Source organism: Salmo salar, chromosome 13, assembly GCF_965601325.2.
Source record: "Salmo salar chromosome 13, fSalSal1, whole genome shotgun sequence".
Classification (NCBI taxonomy): domain Eukaryota; kingdom Metazoa; phylum Chordata; class Actinopteri; order Salmoniformes; family Salmonidae; genus Salmo; species Salmo salar.
This window is the reverse complement of record NC_138303.1, coordinates 76,424,911-76,452,898: the sequence shown is the minus strand read 5'-3', so window position 1 is coordinate 76,452,898 and position 27,988 is coordinate 76,424,911. Positions and strand designations below refer to the sequence as shown.

The 27,988-nt window shown below is 43.4% G+C and overlaps 1 protein-coding gene across 1 annotated transcript; it reads left to right on the top strand.

Annotated features, from left to right (window-relative positions):
• Positions 1-237: 237 nt before the first annotated feature.
• Positions 238-27,368, top strand: LOC106567666 (E3 ubiquitin-protein ligase TRIM37). Its single transcript, XM_082960340.1, has 25 exons — positions 238-665; positions 1,486-1,564; positions 3,517-3,618; positions 3,968-4,008; positions 4,493-4,609; positions 5,570-5,657; positions 5,778-5,900; positions 6,159-6,282; positions 6,387-6,454; positions 8,941-9,065; positions 9,375-9,425; positions 12,932-13,013; positions 13,372-13,451; positions 13,541-13,717; positions 14,510-14,624; positions 14,889-15,074; positions 18,489-18,625; positions 20,244-20,326; positions 21,637-21,825; positions 21,981-22,277; positions 22,492-22,647; positions 22,784-22,973; positions 23,897-24,003; positions 24,483-24,629; positions 24,799-27,368. Exons 1-25 carry the CDS (start codon positions 658-660, stop codon positions 24,843-24,845), a joined length of 2,919 nt encoding a protein of 972 aa, XP_082816466.1. The 5' UTR covers positions 238-657; the 3' UTR covers positions 24,846-27,368.
• Positions 27,369-27,988: the final 620 nt, after the last annotated feature.

Below are 27,988 nucleotides of genomic sequence, written 5' to 3'. Positions count from 1 at the left end.
GTCTCCCCAATTTCTTATGGAGATAGTTATTATAACATATGTAATTACATCACTGGAAGTTACCATTGTCACAGATCTTTTTTTTTTTTGGAACCTCAAATAGTTTTTCAAAGTCAGTGGTGTGCGGAATATACGATAAGAAAATGGGTGTGTTGCCTTACCTTCTCAGCTATATGGGCCATTGCCCATTGGATAATTTACAAACGTCCCACCTTCCACCGCTTTTACATTGGTTTAAGCAATATCCGAAGAGCTCGCGATAAACAGGGGAACGGTCTCCAATGGTGATATGTAGCTGCAGCAGATGATATAGCCTGCATCATGGAAGAAAAATGAATGTAGTCACGGATTGCAAAAACGATGTCTAGTCTTGCGTTCAAATGTATCATTGAATGAAGCCTGCATTTACTGTATGAATTCGATATTTACAGCTGAGGCAATTTAGCTGCTAGCTAGGTCAAGTAAGCTCGATGCTAATTCGTTTATTAGCCAGTGGATGTTAGGAATCAGGCTAGCTGACGCTAACTAGCATGCTAGTTAACCAATCCCGCCCATCCAAAATAATAGTGGAAATACGGCGTGTATCTTCAGCGCGGTTATCAATGCCTTTTTGAAGAAAGAAGAAATAGCTAAGCCAGTTAGCTATCTAGCAAGCATATGAGAAGGTAAGATAACTAGCATAGTCAGCTAGCTAACGTTAGCTAGCTCGCTACCTATGACTTAGAATTTGCCATCAGCCCTCATAGCCAATGAAGTTGTGCATTGTTATCTTTTTTAATGTTTACTAGTTAGCTAGCTTTGTTGTTCAACCCCATGTCAAACTACAATTATTTGAATGGTGTGTGTATAGATGGATATAATCAACAGTTTTGGAAACCAGTATTAATTAGCAAAGTCACCACCTGCTTAACGTTAGTTAACCAGTCACAGAGCCATTCTCTTTTTTTCAGCTTGATGTTATTGAACACCAATATTCGTTTGAAAGACCGTAATCATGAACTCGTTCATTCATGCGCTGGAAATGACTTGACCTTTATCTGCATTAGTTGGACACAACTGGGGTGTGTTCATTACAGAAAGTCTACCGTTTAAGAACCAATCGAAACGGGGAGGGACCTACCTGAATGTTTGCATTTCGATTTGGCGTTTTCGTTTATGCAAAATGTTTTGCAACAGAATCGGCGTAACGATTACACTCCAAACAGTTGGGGAAACATCGAAAACTAATATTTGTATTGGACAGATTAATTTAATTCCCGCCCTGTTTGCTGGGTTAGTTTTCGTTGCAAAAGGGAATGTTTTGCAACCCTGCGACGTATTCATTACGTTGATTATGTTGCAAACCATTTCTTAAACATAAACAATCAGAACGAAACGGGGATGGAGCCAACCGGAATTTGGCAAATAGAAACTCGTTTTTGTTGCGAAGTGCAACTGTTTGGACTAATGATTACACCCCTGTTTTCTTTCTCACAATGACAATAGGTATTGCATTGAGATTTCACCCAATTTCCTCCACTTGAAGAAAACTGAACTGGCTGAGATGGATGAACAAAGTGTTGAGGTGTGGTCCATTTTGCACATCAGTACCTGTCAACAGTTTGGACACATACTCATTCAAGGGTTTTTCTTTATTTGCACTATTTTCTACAGTGTAGAATAATAGTGAAGACATCAACACTGAAATAACACATGGAATCATAGTAACAAATAAGTGTCAAACAAATCAAAATAGAGTTTAGATTCTTCAAAGTAGCCACCCTTTGCCTTGATGACAGCTTTGTGCACTCTTAGCATTCTCTCAACCAGCTTCATGAGGGATGCTTTTCCAACAGTCTTGAAGGAGTTGGCTGCTTTCCTTCACTCTGCGGTCAAACTCATCCCAAACCATCTCAATTGCGTTGAGGTCGGGTGATTGTGGAGGCCAGCTCATCTGATGCAGCACTCATCACTCTCCTTCTTGGTCAAATAGTCCTTACACAGCCTGGAGGTGTGTTGGGTCATTGTCCTGTTGAAAAGCAAATGATACTCCTACTAAGCGCAAACCAGATGGGATGGTGTATCGCTGCAGAATGCTGTGGTTGCCATGCTGGTTAAGTGTGCCTGGAATTCTAAATAAATCACTGACTGTGTCACCAGCAAAACACCCCACATCATCACACCTCCATGTTTCACTGTGGGAACCACACATGTGGAGATCATCCGTTAACCTTCTCTGCGTCTCACAAAGACAGCGGTTGGAACCAAAAATCTCAAATTTGGACTCATCAGACCAAAGGACAGATTTCCACAGGTCTGATGTCCATTGCTTGTGTGTCTTGGCACAAGCAAGTCTCTTCTTTGTATTGGTGTCCTTTTAGTAGTGATTATTTTGCAGCAATTCTACCATGAAGGCCTGGTTTCCTGAACAGTTGATGTTGAGATGTGTCTGTTAGTTGAACTCTGAAGCATTTATTTGGGCTAGTAACTCTAATGAACTTGTCCTCTGCAGCAGAGGTTACTCTGGGTCTTCCTTTCCTGTGGCGGTCCTCATGAGAGCCACTTTCATCATAGCGCTTGATGGTTTTTGCGACTGCACTTTGATTGACCTTCATGTCTTAAAGTAATGATGGACTGTCGTTTCTCTTTGCTTATTTGAGTTGTTCTTGCCATAATATGGACTTGGTCTTTTATCAAATATAACTATTTTAGCTGGTTGAGAGAATGCCAAGAGTGTGCAAAGCTGTCATCAAGGCAAAGGGTGGTTGCTTTGAAGAATCTCAAATATATTTGGATTTGTTTAACTTTTTTTGGTTACTACATGATTCCATATGTGGTATTTCATAGTTTTGATGTCTTCACTATAATTCTACAATATAAAACCCTGGAATGAGAAGGTGTGTCCAAACTTTTGACTGGTACTGTATGTGAATAAGGTATTTGTTTTTTATTTTTAATACATTTGTAAACATTTCAAAAAACTTGTTTTCACTTTGTCATTATGTATGTCACTGGTTACCCCACTGTAGCTTTAGATAAAGACCCATCTCTGACTTGCTTGTGTGAACAGCTAGACACACTGCTCTAACTATAAAATGTCCTCAGCTGACAGGCGGATGGATGGAAGCACTCCTGAGCTCAGGATGTATCACTAGACTGGAGCTTTTCCTCTCAGCCATCGTTGGCCTTATGCCGATTGCATTAGATTGTGATATAGCTCACCCCACCAGACAGTCATTTACATTGGTTTGTGCCTCAACTGTACCAAATAAGAATTGATTCCTGCTTGCTTGTCCATGACTAAGCCCCCCCTGTGTTCATTGTGCTGGTAGTTTTTAATCACTGTTTGATAGATTGATATTTTCTGTATATTTAGAAAGTCAATTTACAAAATATATACCCTATATCACATTTCCAGTTAGGCCTGTATTAATTGAATGTATCGTACACCACATTTCAAGAGCCTACTGATTCCTGTCAATTTCTAATGGTTCCAGTCTTGCTTTGATCATTTAAAAGCCTTCTATCTGCACGTAGAGTATTGCGGAGGTGTTTCGTTGTTTCATCTGTATGGAGAAGCTGCGGGACGCTCGGCTCTGCCCCCACTGCTCCAAACTCTGCTGTTTCAGCTGCATAAGGGTGAGTCTCATGACATGTCGCCACGGGCAATGAGGCCAGCTCATTAGCGTAACTCTGCACAGCTGGCTTGTGAGGGAGAAATCTACAACAGTGCACATTTAAAAAGTCTCTGTTCGGACTATCATGCTTAAAACTCACAGCATTGGTGAATTAAGCAGAAACTTTATGAAACTTCTTGTTTACCAGAGAAATCCAAAATTCCACAGTATAGAAACATACTCATTAGTGTTTACATTGAACTGTCAGGCTAGAAATATAGTAAATGAATGTGGTCATGGGTGTTAGGAATCTTGTAGAAATCTATACAACCTCATCTGCAATGCTGTAATGTAACCTCTCCTATTGACAGCGCTGGTTGACCGAGCAGAGAGCCCAATGCCCACACTGTCGGTAAGCCCTCCTCCTACTACTGTACTAGTATTCAAAGTAGGGGTTGCGACCCCGGAAAAATTCTAGTGCCAGTATCAATTCATGCTGGTAAAAGAAACACGTTTTTAAAGAAGTCTTGCTTGAAAAGTTCTTGAAGGTATACTAAACTTGGAGATCTGTATGTAACTTCCTTTGGCTATATTGTTTGATTAGATGTTTTTGGATAGACCTAGGCCACTTGTCAAACTCATTCCCAGGAGGGCAGACTGTTTGTAGGTTTTCGCTCCTCCCTTGTACTTGATTAATGAAGTAACGTCACTAATTAGTAAAGAACTCCCCTCACCTGGTTGTCTAGGTCTTCATTGAAAGGAAAAACCAAAAACCTGCAGACACTTGGCCATCCATGGAATGAGTTTGACATCCCTGACCTAGGCTGTAGCCACCATTTAGCGGGCATTATATGTCAAGCCTGATCGTGTGTGTGTGTGTGTGGTGTGTGTGCCAGGGCACCACTGCAGCTGCGGGAGCTGGTGAACTGCCGTTGGGTTGAGGAAGTTACCCAGCAGCTGGACACCCTGCAGCTCTGCAACCTCTCCAAACACGAGGAGAACGACAAGGACAAGTGAGCCCCAGCATCCCTCTCCATCGCTCCCCTGTGACCCGCTGCCTCATTCATCATCATTACCACTGCTTTTTTTTATCCTTCTGTCTCTCTGCCCTTTCTACCCCTTTCTGAAGACCTCTAAAACAACCTGAACCCCCATTAAACAAAATGTAGCTCGTACCTGCAGTATGAGGCAAAAGCAACCTAAAATGATGTCCTTTCAGCTAGGAAATTTGAAATGCCCAGCACATTCTAATGTGGGCTGAGTTTATAAATGGCTGGTTGTTTGGGAGTTGTTTTGCTGACAGTAGCTTGTTTTCCACCCAATTGCATTAGATTTTCATGCGAATAAGGAAAAATATGCTTAAAGAAAATATGCGCATTTTCCCACCCTTGTTGGGGATAGAAGTCAGTGCATGATGACATGGTGCACATATATAAAATTTACTTTTTCACTTACGTTTTCATGATTTGAATAAAAACCTAAAGATCAAAGTTTCCATCACATTTTCAACTGTCAGACGGCAGTCAAGCATCGATCATCATGTCACCAGAATAAAACCCTCGATATTTAATGGATAGGAGCGTCAAGCTCATCACCGTGCACTTTCACCACCCTGTGAAGTTCATAACTTATTTAATCTGTAGCCTAATAAACTGCATGGTTTTCCGAGTCGTAGTGGGAGGACCACACCATATCATCACGTGACTCCCAAGTTTACTTTGATATGATGGTTATTATATCAATATTTGTACATAAAGTAGTTTCCATCTCCATTTCTCACAAGTTATGTCTGCATTTATAACATTTTACAGACACTTCCTGTTTCCATCACAGCTTTCATGATTATTCATTTTTATATGGTTTGACTTTACTTGCAAAGAAACTGTGGATCGAAACATGGGTAATTATAGAAAATGTGTTGGAAAGAGATTCCAGAGGGTGTCAGTCTTATCAGTTGTGTGGTTCGTCTACAGGTGTGAGAACCACCATGAGAAGCTCAGTGTGTTCTGCTGGACCTGTAAGAAGTGCATCTGCCACCAGTGTGCTCTGTGGGGAGGCATGGTAAGTGACCCACAGAGGAGTATTCTCAATCAAGCCCACATCAGTTTGGGATAAGACAACAAGTGCTCTGTCAGTCCGTCCCTCCATTTTTATGATCACCCCATTTACCCCTTTCCCAAGCATGGAGGCCACACCTTCAAGCCTCTGGCTGAGATCTACGAGCAGCACGTGACCAAGGTGAACGAGGAGGTGGCCAAGCTCCGCCGACGCCTCATGGAACTTATCAGCCTGGTGCAGGAAGTGGTGAGGGGCACTGTGTCTGTATATTATGACATATCATGGGATCGTTTTTTTTTTTTTAGCTTGGTTAGAAGTGCACATGAGAAAGAAGTATCACTAATGCACAGTGCTGAATTTAACCGCTAGGTGGCACAAGGACACTACAGCTAATTATCCTCTGTAGCTAATTATCCTCTACACACTATCCATCTATGATGATAGATGAAGTTACCGTTGTACCAATCTCTGCCTTCATTCAACATGGTTTTCTGGTTCTCTCAGGAGAGGAATGTGGAAGCAGTGCGAGGGGCCAAGGACGAGCGAGTGCGAGAGATCCGTAATGCAGTAGAGATGATGATCGCCCGTCTGGACAACCAGCTCAAGAACAAACTCCTCACCCTCATGGGTACGCTCATTTGGTGACACCATTCCGGGTTCACTCTAGTCACTGTAATGCCCTTCTATGTCACTGAAATATTATTTTTACATGAAAATGTCCTCTAACAACAGGTCAGAAGACCTCCCTCACCCAGGAGACGGAGCTACTGGAGTCTCTCCTACAAGAGGTGGAACATCAGGTGTGTGAACTTGTACCATACCACTATACAGCGTACCATTTAATACATTTAACACCAGTAAACCAAAAGGTAATAATAACAGCATAGGTGGCACTACAAGTGGATTGGACATGGTGTACCTGCTTGAGGGTGTGTGGTCCTGTGGTTTGTGGAGGCAGGTGTTTAGGAGGAGAGTGTGAAGTGTTTCCAGTGGCAGTCTGGCACCGCACAGCACTCAGGGTAGCAGGAAGCTGGGGGAGAAAAGGCACTGAGCCACCAATGGTCTAGAGGCTTTCTCTCGTTTCATATCCTCTTACTCTGCATCTGCACCAAGGTTATTATAGTTTGGTGTTTTTAGATTCATTTTTATTTCTATTAGGTTTATTTTGTTAGTTTTCAGACCTGATTTGTCGTTTTTATTTAGTTTAAGTTGTATGAAAATATTGAATTTTAGTGTTAATGAAAGAAGGGGGGGGGGGGGGGGGTGCTCCTATAATTCGCTCTAAGAGGGTCTTCTAAATTACTTGTTCTCGAGCGCTATGCTTAGGTTTAAATTATAAAGTAAATCTTAGAGACTTGGATTTAAAAGGAATAGTGCTGGGACTGGGGCAAAAGATATGATGGAGGAAAACCTGTGTTTACACCAATCCAATGTTTTCTACAATGAACAAAAATAAACATAACATGTAAAGTGTTGGTTCCATGTTTCATGAGCTGAAATAAAAGATCCCAGAAATGTTCTATACTCACAAAAGCTTATTTCTCTCACATTTTGTGCACAAGTTTGTTTACATCCTTGTTAGTGAGCGTTTCTCCTGTGCCATGGATTTCCATCCACCTGACAAGTGTGGCATATCAAGAAGTTGATTAAACAGCATGGTCATTACACAGGCGCACATTGTCCTGGGGACAATAAAAGGCCACTCTAAAATGTGCAGTTTTGTCACACAAGACAATGTCACAGCTGTCAAGTTTTAAGGAGTGTGTGCAATTGACATGCTGACTGCAGGAATGTCCACTAGAGATGTTGCCTGATAATTGAATGTTAATTTCTCTACCATAAGCCGCTTACGTCATTTTAGAGAATTTGGCAGTACTTCCAACCGGCCTCACAACCACAGACTAAGGGTATGGTGTTGTGTGGGCAAGCGGTTAGCTGATGTCAACGTTGTGAACAGAGTGCCCCTTGGTGGTGGTAGGGTTATGGTATGGGCAGGCATAAGCTACGAACAACGAACACAATTACATTTTATTGGTGGCAATTTGAATGCACAGAGATACCGTGGCAAGATCCTGAGGCCCATTGTTGTGCCTCTCATCCGCCGCCATCATGTTTCAGCATGATCATGCACGGCCCCATGTCGCAAGGCTCTGTACACAATTCCTGGAAGCTGAAAATGTCCCAGTTCTTCCATGGCCTGCATACTCACCAGACATGTCACACATTGAGCATGTTTGGGATGCTCTGGATTGACAGCGTGTTCCAGTTCCCGTCAATATCCAGAAACTTTGCACAGCCATTGGAGAGTGGGACAACATTCCACAGGCCACAATCAACAGCCTGATCAACTCTATGTGAAGGAGATGTGTTGCGCTGCATGAGGCAAATGGTGGTCACACCAGATACTGACTGGTTTTCTAATCCACGCCCCTACCTTTTTTTAAGGTATCGGTGACCAACAGATGCATATCTCTATTCCCAGTCATGTGAAATCCATAGATCAGCGCCTAATGAATTTATTTCGATTGACTGATTTCCCTATGAAATGTTACTCAGTAAAGTTTTTGAAGTTGTTTATTTTTGTTCAGTATAATTTTAGTACATGTAAGAATAATTAATTTTGCTTTTCCTGTTAGATATTGACGCAAAAGCTAGGCGTTTTTGAGACCTCGCCATCTCCTGGCTGCATTTACCAGCCAGCTTCAGTAGTATAAAAACCCCCAAAAGCTTAAACTCCATTACATTTTTCAGACTATTGAGATTTACTGTTAGTTTTCTGAGAGAACTCATGTGAAACTTCAAGATACCAGGTTGTTCGCCCTGATTTGAAACTCATGTGAGAAACTAAGCTTTTATGGTGTTAGATGAGTCATTGATTGACAAGGGCTTGATAATCCTGACTTTTTCAGTCCAGAGATTCCTATATTTCAAAACTGAGCCTAAATTCAATGAAGGTCGCAAGCCCCCTGAGAGAATGGGGGGCTTGCGACCAAATTCACGCAACCAAATTCAGCCATGTGAATCTTTCAGGATGTTTCTTAGGTTCGTAATGCGTTATTCATACATAGTCAATTGAAGAAAAAGATCAAGCTGTTTTCCATCCTTCACCTAGATGTTTTCTTATACATTCCAACCTTGGAATTTCCATGGCCTGTGGAACTCTACCTTGATATGTCATGCCGCCAGTGAAATGAGATGACTTTAAGCGTTAAGGGTGTGTGGGGGGGGGGGGGTCAGGTGTTGCTCTGCGGCGCTCTAGAATTGTGTGTGTTGTTCTGTCCTTCAGCTGCGCTCCTGCAGTAAGAGCGAGTTGATCTCCAAGAGCCCAGAGATCCTGCTCATGTTCCAGCAGGTTCACCGCAAGCCCATGCAGTCGTTTGTTACCACCCCAGTCCCCCCAGACTTCACCAGGTAACATACTAAATCCTACTGTACTAAACGCATTCTACCTGCACTCCCTAGGTACTGAACTTAACCACAGATGATGCGACTAGAGAACTTGAGAATACAAAAATGCCCTACACCCTCTTTTTAGACTTTGTTGTAGCTGTGTTTTCAAATTGTCGTCAGAGAAAGGATGTTCAGTTTAATTTTGTATTTTCAGATATAGATTTCCATTTGGATGATTCATAATGCAGCAAGATATTTTTATGCTTTTAATGGATATTTGATGAAATTGAGCTGTAATTACGAAACATCTCCCCCCACACACACATACAGTGAGCTGGTTCCTGCCTATGACTCAAGCACTTTCGTTCTGGAAAACTTCAGGTAAAAAAAAATAGTCATCGCTCTTCCTCATCTAGTCTTGAAAATGTTCTGATATTCAGCTTGTGTATGCTAAGATGTTAAAATGAAGCCGAAGAGGATGGCTGACGTTTTACATGCCCGTAACCAGTTGTGCAAATGTATTATTTTTTTGTTGCCTTGTTTAACTTATTTTTTTACTTATTTTGTACATAATGTTGCTGCTGCTACTGTCTCTTATGACTGAAAATAAATAGCATCTGACATCAGAACTGGGATTACTCACCACAAACTGGAAGAAACTTTTTCCTTTAACGAGAAAGATACACTGCTCTCCCGGGAGCAGGCCCAAATCCCTGTCATTTGTGTGAAGAAAAGACAGAGGAAAATAGGACCCAGATTGGTTGCCTTTTTGAGAATCTGTAGGCGAGCGGGTAAACTCCCACTGCCATCAATTCTACTTGCTAACATGCAGTCATTGGAAAATAAAATTGATGGCTTACGATTTTCCTACCAACGGGATATTAAGAACTGTAATATCTTATGTTTCAACGAGTCGTGGCTGAACGACAACACGAATAATATAGAGCTGGAGGGATTTTCAATGCCCCCGGCAGAACAGAGAAGCTACGTCTGGTAAGACAAGGGGGGCGGGGTCTTTTTGCCAGTAACAGCTGGTGTGCAATGTCTAATTTTAAAGAAGTCTCGAGGTATTGCTCGCCTGAGGTAGAGTACCTTATGATAAGCTGTAGACCACACTATATACCAAGAAAGTTCTCATCTATATTATTTGTAGCCGTCTATTTACCACCACAGACCGACGCTGGCACAAAGAGCACACTCGACCAACTCTCAGGCCATAAGCAAACAAGAAAATGCTCACCCAGAAGCGGTGCTCCTAGTGGCCAGGGACTTTAATGCAGGCAAACTTAAATCAATTTGACAATTTTTACCAGCATGTGCAAAAACTAAAGCGGGAAGTACCAGTGACTCACTCAATATGGAAGTGGTCAGATGACGTGGATGCTACGCTACAGGACTGTTTTGCTAGCACAGACTGGAATATGTTCCGGGATTCATCCAATGCCATTGAGCAATATACCACCTCAGTCACCGGCTTCATCAATAAGTGCATCGCGATGTCGTCCCCACAGTGACCGTATATCCCAACCAGAAGCCATGGGTTACAGGCAACATCCGCATAAAGCTAAAGGCTAGAGCTGCCGCCTTCAAGGAGCGGGACACTAATCCGGATGCCTATAAGAAATCCCCCTATGCCCTCAGACGAACAATCAAACAGGCAAAGCGTCAATACAGGATTAAGATTAAATCCTACTACACCAGCTCTGACGCTCGTTGGATGTGGCAGGGTTTGAAAACTATTATGGACTACAAAGGGAAACCCAGCCGTGAGCTGCCCAGTGACGCGAGTCTAGCAGACGAGCTAAATGCCTTTTTATGCTCGCTTCGAGGCAAGCAACACTGAAGCATGCACGAGAGCACCAGCTGTTCTGGATGACTGTGATAACACTCTCGGTAGCTGATGTGAGCAAGACCCGGGGCCAGATGGATTACCAGGATGTGTACTCAAAGCGTGTGCGTACCAACTGACAAGTGTCTTCACTGACATTTTCAACCTCTCCCTGATCCAGTCTGTAATGCATACATGTTTCAAGCAGACCACCATAGTCCCTGTGCCCAAGGAAGCGAAGTTAACCTGCCTAAATGATTACCACCCTGTAGCACTCACGTCGGTAACCATGAAGTGCTTTGAAATGCTGTTCATGGCTCACATCAACAGCATCCTCCCGGATACCCTAGACCCACTCCAATTTGCATACCGCCTCAACAGAACCACAGATGATGCAATCTCCATCGCACTCCACACTGCCCTTTCCCACCTGGAGAAAAGGAACACCTATGTGTGAATGCTGTTCATTGACTACAGCTCAGCGTTCAACACCATAGTGCCCACAAAGCTCATCACTAAGCTAAGGACCCTGGGACTAAACACCTCCCTCTGCAACTGGATCCTGGACTTCCTGATGGCCCGCCGCCAGGTGGTAAGGGTAGGAAACATGTCTGCCACGCTGATCCTCAACACTGGGGCCCCTCAGGGGTGTGTACTTAGTTCCCTCCTGTACTCCCTGTTCATCCACGACTGCGTGGCCAAACACGACTTCAACACCATCAAGTTTGCTGACGACACAACAGTGGTAGGCCTGATCAACGATGAGACAGCCTATAGGGAGGAGGTCAGAGAACTGGCAGTGTGGTGGCAGGACTAAAACCTTTCCCTCCATGTGAGCAAGACAAAGGAGCTGATCGTGGACTACAGGAAAAGGTGTGCCGAACAGGCCCCCATTAACATCAACGGGGCTGTAGTGGAGCAGGTCGAGAGTTTCAAGTTCCTTGGTGCCCACGTAACCAACGATCTATCATGGTCCAAACACACCAAGACAGTCTTGAAGAGGGCACGACAAAACCTTTTTCCCCTCAGGAGACTGAAAAGATTTGGCATGGGTCCCCAGATCCTCAAAGTTACTACAGCTGCACCATCGCAAGCATTCTGCCCGGTTGCATCACCACCTGGTATTGCACTTGCTCTGCATCTGACTGTAAGGCGCTACAGAGGGTAGTGCGTACGGCCCAGTACTGTGGCCAAGCTTCCTGGAATCCAGGACCTATATAATAGGCGGTGTCAGAGGAAAGCCCATAAAATTGTCATACTCCAGTCACCCCAGTCATAGACTGTTTTCTCCGCTACCGCACTGCAAGCGGTACCGGAGCTCCAAGTCTAGGACCAAAAGGCTCCTTAACAGCTTCTACCCCCAAGCCATAAGACTCCTGAACAATTAATCAAATGGCCACTGGACTGTTATATTGCCCACCCCCTCTCCTCCATTTTGTTTTGTACACTGCTGCTACTCACTGTTTATTATCTATGCATAGTCACTTCACTCCTACCTACATGTGCAAATTACCTCTAACCTGTACCCCCACACACTGACTTGGTACCGGTACCCCCTGTATATAGCCTCGTTATTGTGTTACTTTTTATACTTTAGTTTATTTGTTAAATATTTTCTTCTTGCACTGCACTGTTAAGGGCTTGTAAGTAAGCATTTCACGTTAAGGTCTACACTTGTTGTATTCGGCGCATGTGACAAAGTTTGATTTGAATAGAAATCAAGTCTTTTTGAACAACAAACAAAATATATTTTACCTTCCGTGTCTTGGAAAAGAATACTAAGTCACCCATTTAAGGTTGCTTGGGTTGCCAGGTCCAAGCCTCTGATTAAGTGTTTATGCTCTAGCTGCTAATTAGCGTGTGACTGATCATGTATTCGCATCAGTCGGTTGGGGGATTTGCTCCGTTAAAGCAACCAAGGACATGTCGGCCCATGATGATGAGCAATTTCTCTCTCGTTGTGACACTTACCAAGACGCAGTAGAAATTGGCTTGTTTAATGAATGGGTTCATCCTATCTGACTTATTATTCTGTCGGTGTATTCCGTTGGTCTTGCAGCACCCTGAGACAAAGGGCAGATCCAGTCTACAGCCCACCACTCCAGATATCTGGCCTTTGCTGGAGACTCAAGGTTTACCCAGTGAGTAGACCACAGGCGGTTGGTGGCACCTTAATTGGGGAGGACAGGCTCGTGGTAACGGCTGGAGCGGAATGAATGGTATCAAATACATCAAACACGTTTCCATTTGTTTGATGCCATTCCATTCGCTCCGTTCCAGCCTTTATTATGAGTCATCCTCCCCTCTGTAGCCTCCATTGGAGTAGACAGACACCTTGTTCTCTTGTAGTAATTGACACTAGACAATTAGCTCTTATGTTCATCCTATCTTACTCTAACTACTAGATTTGATATGTCACCTCTGTCACAACTAAGTTTTCAGTATTGACGATCTGTGAAAAACTGGTCATGTTCATCATTATGTGCGTTTCTCCTTCAGGATGGCAACGGTGTGGTGCGGGGCAATTACCTGTCAGTTTTCTTGGAACTGTCTGCAGGACTCCCTGAAACGTCGAAGTATGTTTTTGTCAAATTATTGTCATCTCTTTCAATCAAGTTTTCACTTTTAGTTAAATCACCTTTAACGTGTGTGTTTGTGTGTGTTGGTACGAGTACCGCGTGGAGATGGTCCACCAGGCCTCCAGCGACCCCACTAAGAACATCATCAGGGAGTTTGCATCAGACTTTGAGGTGGGGGAGTGCTGGGGATACAACCGCTTCTTCAGACTGGACCTGCTGGCCAGTGAGGGCTACCTCAACATGCAGACTGACACTCTAGTCCTCAGGTGAGTATTGCTGAGCGACTAGTGCTTTTTGAGGTCGGTTTGACTATTTTTTTTTTTTATTATTTTAAACTTTTTTATAAATATTTTCCATTTCGAGTTAAAAGTATTATAAAATAATGACATTAAAATTATTTGAGAGCTTTTTAATGGAAATGCCAAAGCCAAAAATTGTGAACATTCAATTGCCAAAACATTGAAAATATTCCATTCTCTGTCAATTCCACATTGGATAGACATCAATAGAAAATAGGAAAATACTATGAAATAAAATATTTCAGTTGTGTATATTACGTTTATTTGATGACTATTTTTCATTCCTTAGTCGTCATCTCTTCTCAGGCAGCAGTCAATCAGACAACGTTATCTGTGCTCCCCATATTGTCTTTACTCATCATATTTAGCTAGGCTAGCCTGCCTAAACATGCTGCAGAGCTGTCTGACAATCATTTTACTAGTTCTTCAAGGTAGAAAAGACACAGATTCACAAACTGTCGTTGAATGTGTGCCTTATCCCTCTCTCTCGTCATTGTGTACATTCCTCTCACGCAGTCCGTGTATCTAACCTAACGTAGCAGGCGTGAAAGTGTATCCATCTCTGTCCGTGCTGGAAAGAACAGACGCAATGGATTATGGTCATTGTAGTTAATTTCCAAGTTTCTGCTTCAGCCCAGCCTCCCACATAGTTCTTGACTTGATTTCTCTTGTTAAATGCCATGTCTTTATCAGCTCTGATTCCGGGTTCAATGATGTCTTGTTTGACTGCTGAGTTGACTCCGTCTCTATCCTCAACAGGTACCAGGTGCGTTCGCCCACCTTCTTCCAGAAGTGCAGAGACCAATACTGGTACATCAGCCAGCTGGAGTCAGCCCAGTCCAGCTACATCCAGCAGATCAACAATCTCAAAGAGGTGGGGGCTTAGATTAGTGTTTACCAAACTCGTTCCTGGGTGCACTTTTTGGATTTTTTCCCCATCACTACACAACTGATTCAAATAACAAACTCATCCATCTTTGATTATTTGAATCCGCTTTGCAGTGCTAGGTCCAAAAAACAAAACGTGCACCCAGGGGGAACCCCAGGACAGAGTTTGGGAAACCCTGGCTTAGATCACAAATTAATCTTAGCTTAAATGTTTTTCTTGTCATTGCATATTATGTCCACCCGTTTTCAGAGGCTGGCCATTGAGCTGATCTGTAGGCAGCAGTCTCGCAGCTCGTCCCCTCCTAACCGGCGTCTGGGCCCCTCGACCTCGGAGAGAGACTCCCACTCAGGGAAAGGCCCCGTGGCTGAGGACAGCTGCCAGACCACTGAGACCAAAGAGGAGGAGGAAGAGAAGACTCAACATGATGACTCCAATGTGAGTAACTCAGACATTGGCACTTTATAATCATATTAATGAAGACCACAGAGGATCACTGTATTGGTTCATGTTTTTGGTTCAAGATGGTGCACACACTACCATATGATTATACTGATTTAATGCTAGCTAGCTAATAAATGCACTAAGCCAGAGCAAATGTAATTTGCTATACACCATCACTGGTATTATCAGGCTGTAGACTTAAATATTGTTTGAAACAGTATCTTCTAAAAAAAGAGGAATGCGCAAAGCATAAATATGTTATCTAAATGAAGTAGCTAAGAGATAATAGGGTCACCTTGGAAACACTTGTCAACACTTTGGTTCCTACCCTGTCACAACTCCTTTCTGGCATTTTCATTCATTGTCATGTCAAACAACATTGTATTCAAAGTGCCCAGTAGTATAGAATTAGAATAAACATTCTGTTTCCATAATTCCAACAGTGAGTCCAAGTGTTTTGCTCTAAATCGCAAGTCAAATCGCAATTGCAACATTTTGTAAAAAAGTAGGCCTAGGTTGTTTGCCCATATTGAGCAACCCTACGTGGCAGTGTGGAAATTGTCAAATTAGTGCAGTAAATGCAGAAATTGATAAATGTTGACAAAATTTTGGGGCTGAAGTTTAATTGAACATCATAAAATAATCAGAATAGAGAGAGACCCATTGAAATCACTTAGAATATAATAATTGTTTACAGACATATTATTTCACTTATAATTCACCGTATCACAATTCCAATGGGTCAGAAGTTAACATACATTAAGTTGACTGTGCCTTTAAACAGTTTGGTAAATTCCAGAAAATGATGTCATGGCTTGACAAGCTTTTGATAGGCTAATTGACATCATTTGAGTCAATTGGAGGTGTACCTGTGGATGTATTTCAAGGCCTACCTTCAAACTTTGCTTGACATCATTGGAAAATCAAAAGAAATCAACTAAGACCTCAGAAAAAAATTATAGACTTCCACAAATCTGGTTCATCCTTGGGAGCAATTTCCAAACGCCTGACGGTACCACGTTCATATGTACAAACAATAGTACGCAAGTATAAACACCATGGGACCACGCAGCCGTCATACCGCTCAGGAAGGAGACATGTTCTGTGTCCTAGAGATGAACGTACTTTGGTGCGAAAAGTGCAAATCAATCCCAGAACAACAGCAAAGGACCTTGTGAAGATGCTGGAGGAAACAGGTACAAAAGTATCTATATCCACAGTAAAACGAGTCCTATATGGACATAACCTGAAAGGCCGCTCAGCAAGGAAGAAGCCACTGCTCCAAAACCGCCATAAAAAAGCCAGACTACGGTTTGCAACTGCACATGGGGACAAAGATCGTACTTTTTGGAGAAATGTCCTCTGGTCTGATGAAACAAAAATAGAACTGTTTGGCCATAATGACCATCAATATGTTTGGAGGAAAAAGGGGGAGTCTTGCAAGCCGAAGAACACCATCCCAACCATAAAGCACGGGGGTGGCAGCATCATGTTGTGGGGGTGCATTGCTGCAGGCGGGACTGGTGAGCTAAGCAAAATAGATGGCCTCATGAAGAAGGAAAATGATGTGGATATATTGAAGCAACATCTCAAGACATCAGTCAGGAAGTTAAAGCTTGGTCGCAAATGGGTCTTCCAAATGGACAATGACCCCAAGCATACTTCCAAAGTTGTGGCAAAATGGCTAAAGGACAGCAAAGTCAAGGTATTGGAGTGGCCATCACAAAGCCCTGACCTCAATCCCATAGAAAATTTGTGGGCAGAACTGAAAAATCGTGTGTGAGCAAAGAGGCCTAGAAACCTGACTGTTACACCAGCTCTGTCAGGAGGAATGTGCCAAAATTCACCCAACTTATTGTGGGAAGCTTGAAGGCTACCTGAAACGTTTGACCCAAGTTAAACAATTGAAAGGCAATGCTACCAAGGTCTAATTGAGTGTATGTAAACTTCTGACCCACTGGGAATGTGATGAAAGAAATAAAAGCTGAAATAAATAATTCTCTACTATTATTCAGACATTTCACATTCTTAAAATAAAAAGTGGTGATCCTAACTGACCTAAGACAGGGAATCTTTACTAGGATTAAATGTCAGGAATTGTGAAACTGAGTTTAAATGTATTTGGCTAAGGTGTATGTAAACTTCCGACTTTAACTGTATGTGTTGCCACCCTTGGGTTACGCACTACTTATAAAGCATATTTAACACTTTCATTATTAAAAACATAAAATACCGGGATATATTTTGGCCATCATGTCCAGCCCCAATGGGAGTCTGGCGAGGCGCCTGAGACGGCGTTTTCTATGACCATCAACAAAACACCAAATTAATTTATTGTGGAATGGCGTCGTATCTCTCCAATAGAGTTCCAGATCCTTATAGAATCTATGCCAAGGCACATTGAAGCTGTTCTGGCTCATGGTGGCCCAGCGCCCTACACTACCGTTCAAAAGTTTGGGGACACTTAGAAATGTCCTTGTTTTTGAACGAAAAGCACTTTTTTTTTTTCTATTTTTTATTTTTCATTTTTAAAATAACATCAAATTGATCAGAAATACAGTGTAGACATTGTTAATGTTGTAAATTTACTATTGTAGCTGGAAACGGCAGATATTTTATGGAATACCTACATAGGCGTACAGAGGCCCATTATCAGCAACCATCACTTTTGTGTTCCAATGGCACGTTGTGTTCGCTAATTAAAGATTATCATTTTAAAAGGCTAATTGATCAAAACCCTTTTGCAATTATGTTAGCACAGCTGAAAACTGTTATGATTAAAGATGCAATAAATCTGGCCTTTAGACTAGTTGAGTATCTGGAGCATCAGCATTTGTGGGTTTGATTACAGGCTCAAAATGTCTAAAAACAAAGACTTTCTTCTGAAACTCGTCAGTTATTCTCGTTCTGAGAAATTAAGGCTATTCCATGCGAGAAATTGCCAAGAAATTGAAGATCTCGTACAACGCTGTGTACTACTCCCTTCACAGAACTTCACAAAATGTTTAATTTTGGTTAATATTTGTTTCAGATGAAAATGTATGTTATTTTAAAAAACGCCGCATCATTAGTCTATATATTACTGGACTAAAATAAAAACACTTATAAATCATTCACCTTTTCTTCCACTTAATGTCTCTAGTCTTACCTAAGCGCTGACCTCAGTGTGCAGTATTATAAGTTGTCTTAAGATGGAGATGGGACACAGTAGAGGGGAGCTGAGCTCCAAGCTGCGTGTTGTCTGAACGTTGTGCTAATGTTGCATTAATGTTGAAGTGTGATCATGAGCAGTCTGACGGGGACCTTGAGCATGGACTATTGAGCATTGGTGTATCGGATGATAAAACCTGACAGAGCAGCACTAGAGGCTCTTATGTAAATGTTGCGCCATCGTTGTGGTGTGGTCAGGAGCTGTCTGACGGGGATTTGGAGGTGGACTGTCTGACGGGGGATGAGGAGGTGAACCCTCTGGATGGCAGCAGCACCTCTGGCAGCTCCACGGCAACCAGCAACACCGAGGAGAACGACATCGACGAGGAGACCATGTGAGTGACCCACCGAAACTTGCTCGTTTTATGGGGGACGGATGCAGAAAGGAAATGATATTTTCCACATCCTATCAGCACAATTAAGTTAGACTCCCTCTGCCCTTCCCCACCATCCGGGTTGTGCTACTTAGAAAGTGTTTTATTTGGCTAGTGTATGCGTACCTCATCGACGTGTTTTCAAACCCCTGCGACCAGAGAGGCTGAGAGTGGAGTGCAGCGCTGGATCATCAGCCTCGCATGTTCTCTCTCCCCCATCCACCCCCTCATTGTGAGCTCTCCAGATGAGCCGTCCATGAGTCATCATTGCTCCTCATACTGCCTGGCTGGCTGAGTGTAAAACACCAACATTAGGCTCACCAGCTCCTTCCACACACAAGCGCACACTTACATAGACATTATCACACGTACCGTATGCAAAAACACTCTCACAGAAGGGCTTCCCATGTCTTCATACAGACCTGTACGCGCATGCATGCACACATTACATAGAGAACACACATTGTCCAATCTCCATGCCTTTCCTGAAACACTTAAATCCATGTTAGTGCTCCATGTTTGCTTTTAACAAGGATCCTCTCAGGCCCTGTGGGGGGAAACTACAGTCAAGTGCCATCCCCCTCTCCTCCCACAAGGCACTTCTCTCTCGCGCTCGCAAAAGCTGTAATGCTGGTAGGGCTTTTTCTCCTCCAAGATGCTCTGGGATGCGTTGCTCTGTCGTTCCCACGTCTATAAATACGCTGAGTGGCGGCGAGTGAGAAAGGCTCTGCTGGATATCTCTGACTCATGTTGTGCTATGGGCTGATACAATGGCAAGGGCTGCTGTGTTTCCCATTCTCTCCCGGGGCATACCTAAAGGCATGCGTACAGGGCAGGCTTACAAACTGATGTATACGAACACACAATGTACAGGCACACAAGTCAGTCACTTACTTGCACACTCTCAAATGGGCACGCACATCCCCATGGGGCCGTTTGGCCCCTGCTAAAAGAATAGCACGACTTATCATTAAGCTGTACCATTCCAGAGAGAACATTGCAGTGTCCATCCATTTCATCAGTAGAGCTACTAGCTGGTCTGTTACAACGGAGCACTTTCTGTCTAATCACCCTAAAAAGCTTTTTGGTAAGGGAACACTGCTCGGTGATTTAGGGAGTCCTGGACATGCACACACTTTCTCATTGAAGAGTTGCTGGTCCAGCCAAGGTCTTGCGGATGCTGATTTATTAGTTGTCTCATAATGCCGTCTCCCAGCCTTTAGTATTGGCCAAGGAACTCAATTTTCCTTAAGTGGGGTTGATTTGAACATGCACAGTTTCTATACCCAAAGAGGTCCATGGAGGGAACGACATTTCCATGTCCCCCAAATGGTCACATCTCGCTGTCTTGTAACAATAAATCGGACAATAAAACCAATTGATAAACTCAGTTGACCAAATTGAAATGCCAGCGAGGCTATTTGGAATGATAGGTAGACTTGTTTTCCTGATCTTGGCATGGTTTCGGCATTCAGTCAGCTTTAGTGTTGGCTGTCAGCTAAAGTGTTAGTGTTTGTTTGACCGTGACATTGTAGCAATGTTGTTCCCAGTCCTGAAGTTGATGGTCTGTGGTTCTCAGGTCTGGGGAGAATGATGTGGAGTTCAGTAGGAACCTGGAGATGGAGGAGGGAGAACTGCCTGTTGACGTGGCAGGAGCAGCAGGTAACCTCTTCCTCCCCTTTGTCTCCATTTTTCTTTCTCTCTCTACTCCCTCATCTGTTTTTCCATCTCCCTCCCCTGTTTTCTCTCCATCCCGTTCTCTCTCAGCCTCGTTCTCCCTCTCACACTTTCTGTCTGTATCTCGCTTTCCGTCGCCTTTTTTCACTCCTCTTTTTGATCTATATCATCGGATCTCTCGTGTGTGTAATGGGGCTTAAAGAGGATGTCATGGGTGCTGATGTGGGATGTTTAAACTGTGTGTTAAGCCAAAGGGGAGTGTGAAAGGCTGCATAACAATGCTTAAATTTACATGCATGAAGTGAAGGAATGTAATCCATGTGTCAGTTTACTTTAATTTACGTAGTGTTTAAGATGCACCTTTCTTTGGCAGATCTAAGTCTTGTCCTGTTACTCTTGGGTACTTTGCTAATTGATTTAAACTTTAGCAACTCAGTGCGGGCCACCCTTAAACCTGGACATGTTGGTAGTCCCTTTTACTTCATATCGGACTCTCTCCTCTGAAAGGAAAATATCCATTGTTACATGCCCCAATGTCTAATAGTGGGTTAGCCAGGGAGGCTATTCAAATTCAAATGTATTCATTAAACATTGGCTGCAAAGTGGATTATCGTCCCCGCATCCATTACTCTCACTGCCTCAGACGGAGTAGTGTTTTTTTCCAATCTAATCTCTCGCCTTTTGAAATGCTCATTGTATGTAGCCCTTAATGATTTTTATGCTGCTCTCGTAGCTGTGCTCAGGCTGACTCATTCAGTACTGCAGTGAAATGGCTGGGGAGTTGAACTGAATCTTGGTGCAGGAGTTATCTTGTCTGGAACGTAAAATGGAGATGCAGCATGGGCTGTTTAGTAGCCATTTTTTATTTGACCTTTTATTTAACTAGGCAAGTCAGTTAAGAACAAATTCTTATTTTCAATGACGGACTAGGAACAGTGGGTTAACTGCCTTGTTCAGGTGCAGAACGACAGATTTGTACCTTGTCAGCTCGGCGATTTGAACTTGCAACCTTTCGGTTACTAGTCCAACACTCTAACCACTTGGCGACGCTGCCGCCCCATTGAGCTCCGCTCTGTGTTAAACCTAGGTAAAGATTTCCTTTTGCACAAGTATTCAATATGCCCTGTTCCAAACTCATTCAAAGTGTCAGTTGACTCCCCTTGCTGCTCCTCCAACAGTCGATAGATAGAAGCATATCCAGTGTAGCTCACATTTGGTCTCCCCTTCCCTTTTGCAACGGTTTCCTCACCATTGTACCTCTGAACATACCTTTTCTCACTCTACCCCTCTCCCAGGAAGCTCTAACCCCGGGGCCAGGTGTCTGAGGCGTGGTGGAGGTCTCTCCTCCACTGGCAGCAACAACAGTTTGCTAGAAATCGACCCTGTCATCCTCATCCAGCTACTGGATCTGAAGGAGCGCAGCAGTGTGGAGTCCCTGTGGGGCCTTCAACCCAGACCCCCTGCCTCCCTGCTGCACAGCCAAGGTAGGGTCTGTCTTTCACAGCCTCCTACTCTGTACTGGGTAGCCAAGCTAGGGCACAGTCACTCTCTCTCTGGCAAACATTAGGATAAGCGCTAATAGCCAATTAATCTCTTCATCTCCTTTTTTCACTCTTCCCTTTTCTCTCTCTCGCTCCAGTCCAAGTCCACTCCAGGAAGGAGCGGGGTGAGCGCAGGCCTCAGACAGTGCGGCGGGGAGCCCCAGACTCTGGGGTCCTGATTCGGCTCAAGGCACAGATGGCCGAGGTGCGCAGTAAGATGTCGGATGTCAAGTGTCAGCTGGAGGCACGGGGAGAGACCAAGGCAGGGCCCTCCAGCGGGGCCACAGGGGTGGAGCAGGGGCCCTCTTACCACTCAGAGCTAGGGCCCAGCAGGAAGTCCATAGAGCTAGATCTGATGGGGAAAGGACCCGGGGTCTCCAGACACTGTCGCTCTGGTAAGTGTTGTGACACCCACACACACACACACGCACACACACACACACACACACACACACATAATACACACACACTACATAATACACACAGACTACAATCTGTGGAATCGGATAGCATTTTACATCACGTTCTACTGTCAAACGCTTTGTAGACTAGATGGGGAGCTATCAGCTGCTCAGTCAGATATTTATCTAGCTGTGGTTTGTGTGGCAGGAGGGAAGAAGGCCTCATCTCCCAAGCAGGATGGGAGCAGGCTGGGCCTAAGGAGGGCTGCAGACGTAGTTGAGAAGGAGCTGAGAGGCCAGAGCGGTGGAGAGTCGTCCAGCGACCAAAGCCTCTTTCCCAGGGGCACCTCCAACGTATCAGAGGGTCAGTAGTAAAGCCAGGTAGAGGTGGGGTTATCAGCGTTTAGACCACCCTGGATCCACCTATGTTCCAAAATGAATGATTGTCAGCTGATGACTTCTGACTAACCAGTGTTTCCCTGTGCGGTGTCATACTGTAGGAGCCCTGAAGCCACGCAGCGCCCACAGCTCCCCTCCCTATCTGGGCAGCTCGTCATCCTGCTCCGAAAACAAACCCTGCAGCTCCAAACACGACCAGGAGCAGCTCTACGGGTCCGACCTGTACGCTCTGGAGGTCCTCAGCGGCATCTCCACCGCCACCATGACACGACCCAGGACCAAGCCCATGGGGTAAAACTAACACCCTGTCCCAAATCCAACCCTAGCCCCTATGCATTTGTGGAGATCCAAAGCGATTGGATTGAAATTCTATTGTTTATTTTTCCTACTTAAAAATGTCATATTTTTTCATACAGTCCAGGTGCTTGGAGAATGGAGCTTGATAATTGAAAAGTGTACTTGACAGTTGAGAAGATAAACTTCCTCACGCAACATTTCTGTTTGCTCCACAATCTTTTAATGGATCGTTTTAAACCAACGCTTTGGTTATTCCTTTATCAAGTGTTTAGCCCCTGCCAAAGCCTCCAATTTAACAATGAGGTTTTTTTGGCATCATATTTGTTTTGTGCTACTGTTTCTTTATTACTTCACTGTGCCAGCCTTGGCTGGGTTTTAAGAGAATGCCGGATAAGTGAAAAGTATGTGCTGCTGTAGCTAAGTAGACTCTGTGGTATTTCTGTGGCACCCTATTTGGTATTGAAATTGACCCTCCCAGTGGACCACGAAGGCCTGAGAGCCAGCTTTCTCTAAAATAACTGTTTAGCTTTGGAATAAACCAGCTACTAGAGTGGTGGAACTGTTGCTGTTCCTATCCATCAGTGTTCTGTATGTTTTGTGTGGACCCCAGGAAGAAAAGCTGCTGCTTCTTTAACAGCTAATGGTGATACGAATACAAATCGTAAGAAAAATGTCTATTCAAATCATACAATTTCACTTGTGCTTAAAACAAGAGTGACAAATCTACTTTCCTCCTGTCCATCATTTGTGTGGATGGCCATTTTTATTAATTGATGGACCACTCTTGGAGCAGAGTGAACAGGTCTTGGCGGTGGCCACAGGGATTATCTGAGGGGATGTCGTGCAGGAGGCTTTGTGAGAAGGGAATTGTGTAAACTGACACCCTCCTCCTCTCTCTTCCTTCTCCCCTCCCTCAGGGCCGGCCTGCTGACGGACAGCTCTCTGGACTGGGACTCCGAGCCGGCTGAGATCCACCAGTCACTGCTCTCCCTGGCAGAGGAACCCTCTTCATGCCCCAACGAAGGTGAGCCCTCACTGCTCTAACACCCCTCTCTTACTCCACCTCTCGCTCCACCCTCCTCTACGGTGGATTGTGATGGCACTAAGGCTTGAGCTCCACTTTTCATCTTAAGTGGATAGAATGTACTGTAATCTAATACCATACTGCAGGTAGAGTTACCAGCTTCTTTGAGAAGGGTATTTTAAAATGTGTTTCTCTTGCAGCATTACTCCTAATGAACTCTGGGATGAGTCCGTGTCTGTAGGGAGAGCGAGTGGGTGTCTACTTGGCACTGGTGGTGTTTCCCTTACCTGTGAGACTCCACTATAAGGTTCTTTCTGTCTCCCCACCCTGTTTCTGGACCTTTTTCTCCCTTTACATCTTTCTGCTGTTTCCCCCCCCTTCTGTTTACCTATGTGCTGTTCTCTCCCTTTTCTGTTTGCCTGTCTCTCCCTGTCATTCTGTTTTCCCTTATCATGTGTGTCCCTCTTTCTGTCTGTCAGGTCATGTTGTCCAGAAGCGGACGGTGGTACTGCTGCCAGGTATGAGTAGTGATAGTGAGATCGACTGTGACACGGAGAACGAGGACGAGGTGGTGGCCCTGGAGGCTGGAGATTGTCGCTACGACACCCCGGCACTGCCCTGCGCAGGTCAATATTGTTACCTGCTGTAACCCTCTCACACAAAAACATGCATACCCTAGTGTGGGGTTTCATTTCTGCACATTGTCCACACACATTTAGCCTCAAATCAACTTGCCAGTTCCATGGAAGGAAATAATTGCTATGATTAAATGCTTCTGTTCTTCTTTCCTCCCAGGGGACCAGTTGATCTCTGACCTAAGCTTCACCACAGGAGAGAGGTGATTCCCCTCCAATTTGGACACCACAGCCGGTCTAAACAGTGGCAATTGCTGTGTGGGAACTGGATCGTAGTGTATATAACTTTAATGCACATGAGCATTTGTGTAGACACTTGCATGCTCTCATTCTAGTCACTGACAACCCCAAATGCTACGAGAATGCTACAACTCATTAAATAAGCACCTTGATGATGACGACTAACTGCAAAATGTGTCACAATATATTTGGTCACATTCATTAATCTTTTCATTTAAATGTAAATTTTATGAAATATGAGTATGGGGCGATGAACAATATATTTGCGAGAGACATATATTTCTTAGGCTGTTGGTGTGAACGAAAATATGGAGTTATAATATCTAACTAATGAGGTCATGGTTAACGTTTGCAATGTCTACATACTCAGATTGGGCTTTGGTCTGGGCATTATGAGCTAAGGTGAATTTTTAGAAAGAAGCACGGGGCACCTGCTTCACAACAGAAAGAGAACATCAGAAGCTCTCTGCCTTTCTGATTCAATGAGGTGCTATTGATGTATTTGTGTGGAGGAGCACAGTCAGGCAGGTATCACACAGTGCTGTGATGAACATTCAATTCTGGTTAACAGTCTAAACAAATGCCTTGAAATGAAGTGGACACATTTACAACCTTAATTCCTGTATCAACATCGCTTAAAACGTGTTAGGAACCCTTTACGTTAACTGAAGGAAAGGCGGGGCTGAAACATGAGGAAAATTTGCCCAAAGTCCCCTCTGTGTAAATCTTGTCAATGTAAACTACTGTATTTCATCAACTTCTCCCGTTAGATTGGAGTTGCTTTCCCCCCCGGTAAATTGTTCAGAACAAGAACCAGTTTTGCTGCTGTGTAGACAGACATTGAAGAGTGGATCAATGGTACGTCCTCTGGCCTGTGTAAAAGATTGCTACATTTTGATTTAGTATTGAGTGAATTCTTAGTAGGGAAATAGGCATGACTCTTGCTCACAGTATTGAGTGGATTCTGACTGAATTGATTATTAACAATTCTTGATTGACGGTCTGGGCTTCAAGTGCTCTTTGACCTTGTCTCTTCATTGCACATCAAAGCTGACATACATTATTCGTACATACAGGGTCCTTTCTTTCATGAAGAAGTGTTTTCTGCAGCTCTTGTCAAGATGAGCTCTGTAACATAGGCACATGTGTAGGTGTTTTGAGTTTTCTTCCCTGATGGCATTTGTGTCCACCCTGTAATTTCCATCTTCACTCTTTCCTTGTGCTGTGTGAGCAACTCCTCCCAGTTCAGCTGTTCTGCTTGACTTTGAAAAAGGGGTCCAAACAAATTCACCGGTTTTGACTTCTATGAAGCAGATGCAACTCAGTGGATTCCTTTCCCTATTCAAACATGGTCTTAAATGGATTCAAATGTTACATTCCATCTTCTTGGGTTTAGATTGATTTGACTGAGTTAATATTATTAAATTAATTTGACTGACACGTGTGTAAATAAGTGTTTGTTTTGTACAAAAACTCCCCAACAATGATGTGAATATTTTTCTTGAAAGCGTGTAATTGGACCCATTTACCTTTTGAATTCAGAGGGTGCCATTTCTGCCTTAAAGTTTAGCTTTGCTCTGTGACTGTGGACCATTTTATTGCTTTCAACCCTTAAAATGAATCTAAAGACCACACTAGCGTCCCCATGGACATCATAATAGAAGCTGTAGTTGCTTTTTGCACCATGGAGAACAATGAACACTGACAGACCGTTCATTGAAAAAAGTGGGGACCCAACCGACTCTGTAAACATTTTCTATCCCTTATCCCTTGAAAGGGAGATGTGTAAGATGTCTCAAAGTATACTAATGTGCATTGACTAATAAGGAAATATGTTCTAAATGCCTGAGTGGAGAGCTGAGTGGTTAACGCTGTTAATCTTCCTATGTCAGCTATAGGATGCCTGACGCTAAACCCACAGCTACACATCTTCCTAATGTTCCATCGTGTGCCTAAAATCACATGGCTTTAATAGGGTTGAACAGGCAGACAGTGTGGAAAATATGTGTAAAACCTCTTGTGCCCTTGAAAGGGTGTTTGTATATACAGCTCGAGACTCATCCTGATATGGTCTTGTGTCTATATCGATTTCTGTGTTGTGTGTGTATACACTGCACATTTGTTACTGCCCAGGTTTGAGGTGTGTGTGTGTGTGTGTGGTGTGTGTGTGTGTGTGTGTACACTGCACATTTCTCTTACTGCCCAGGGTTGAGGTGTGTGTGTGTGTGTGTGTACACTGCACATTTCTTACTGCCCAGGTTTGAGGTGTGTGTGTTACTGAGTGGGAAAGGGCTGGCTGAGGAAAGGCACTAGAAAGGTGATTAGATGTTTTTGAGTGTTCATGCTTTCCTTTGTTGTGTCTGAGTGTTTATTTTGTATTGTCCCAGAATGCAGTGGGAATTTATGTTGAATGTCTGTCTTTTTTTAATTCATTTTTTGTACTTATATAATATGACATGAACAAATTAAAATATTGTTTGGTTTCTTGAACTGGAACACATTTGTCTTTTTGGAACCTAAATACGGAAATACCTGTCAAATGGCTGAAGAACGAAAATCCTGTGTTTTTGTTTTATTGAACAGAAACTGCATGTGAGATCAATTGCAGATGAGGGGTTACTCTTAACTTTTTTTTTTAAATTATTATTATTTTTTCATGATTTTAGAAACAGCGTTTTTCAAGCAATTGGGGACGAATTTGAGTTTGCACTACTTAATAATTCAAGTCGGGCTTTCGCTCACTTCACAGCACTGAAACTGCTTTATTGGAAGTCAGTAACCACGTTCCCATTCTCAGTTTGTATGCATGTAGCCTTAAGTCATCATACTGTATAAACAAAAATCACGACGGCTGTGATGGAAACAAGTAGTTTCGTTACAATTTTATAAATGTCGATAGATAATTTGTTCGTATGGCGTGGGATCTTTTTGTGTTAGTAAAATGTAGTTATGCGAGAAATGTTGGTGGGAATGTCTATGCGCAAATGTTGCTATAATAAACATCGAAGTCAACTTTTTGAGTCACGTGACGAAATTGTGTGTGTTTGTGGGCCTCCCTCTATCACTCGGGAAACCATGCAGTTTATTAGGCTACAGATGAAATAAATTGA

Bases quoted from the DNA above. Each gene is read 5' to 3' on its own strand.
- LOC106567666 (XM_082960340.1), top strand. The intron at 13,452-13,540 runs TGTTTTTGTCAA...TGTGTGTTGGTA, and splicing joins CTCCCTGAAACGTCGAAGTA to CGAGTACCGCGTGGAGATGG. The intron at 24,630-24,798 runs GTCAATATTGTT...CTTTCCTCCCAG, and splicing joins CCCGGCACTGCCCTGCGCAG to GGGACCAGTTGATCTCTGAC.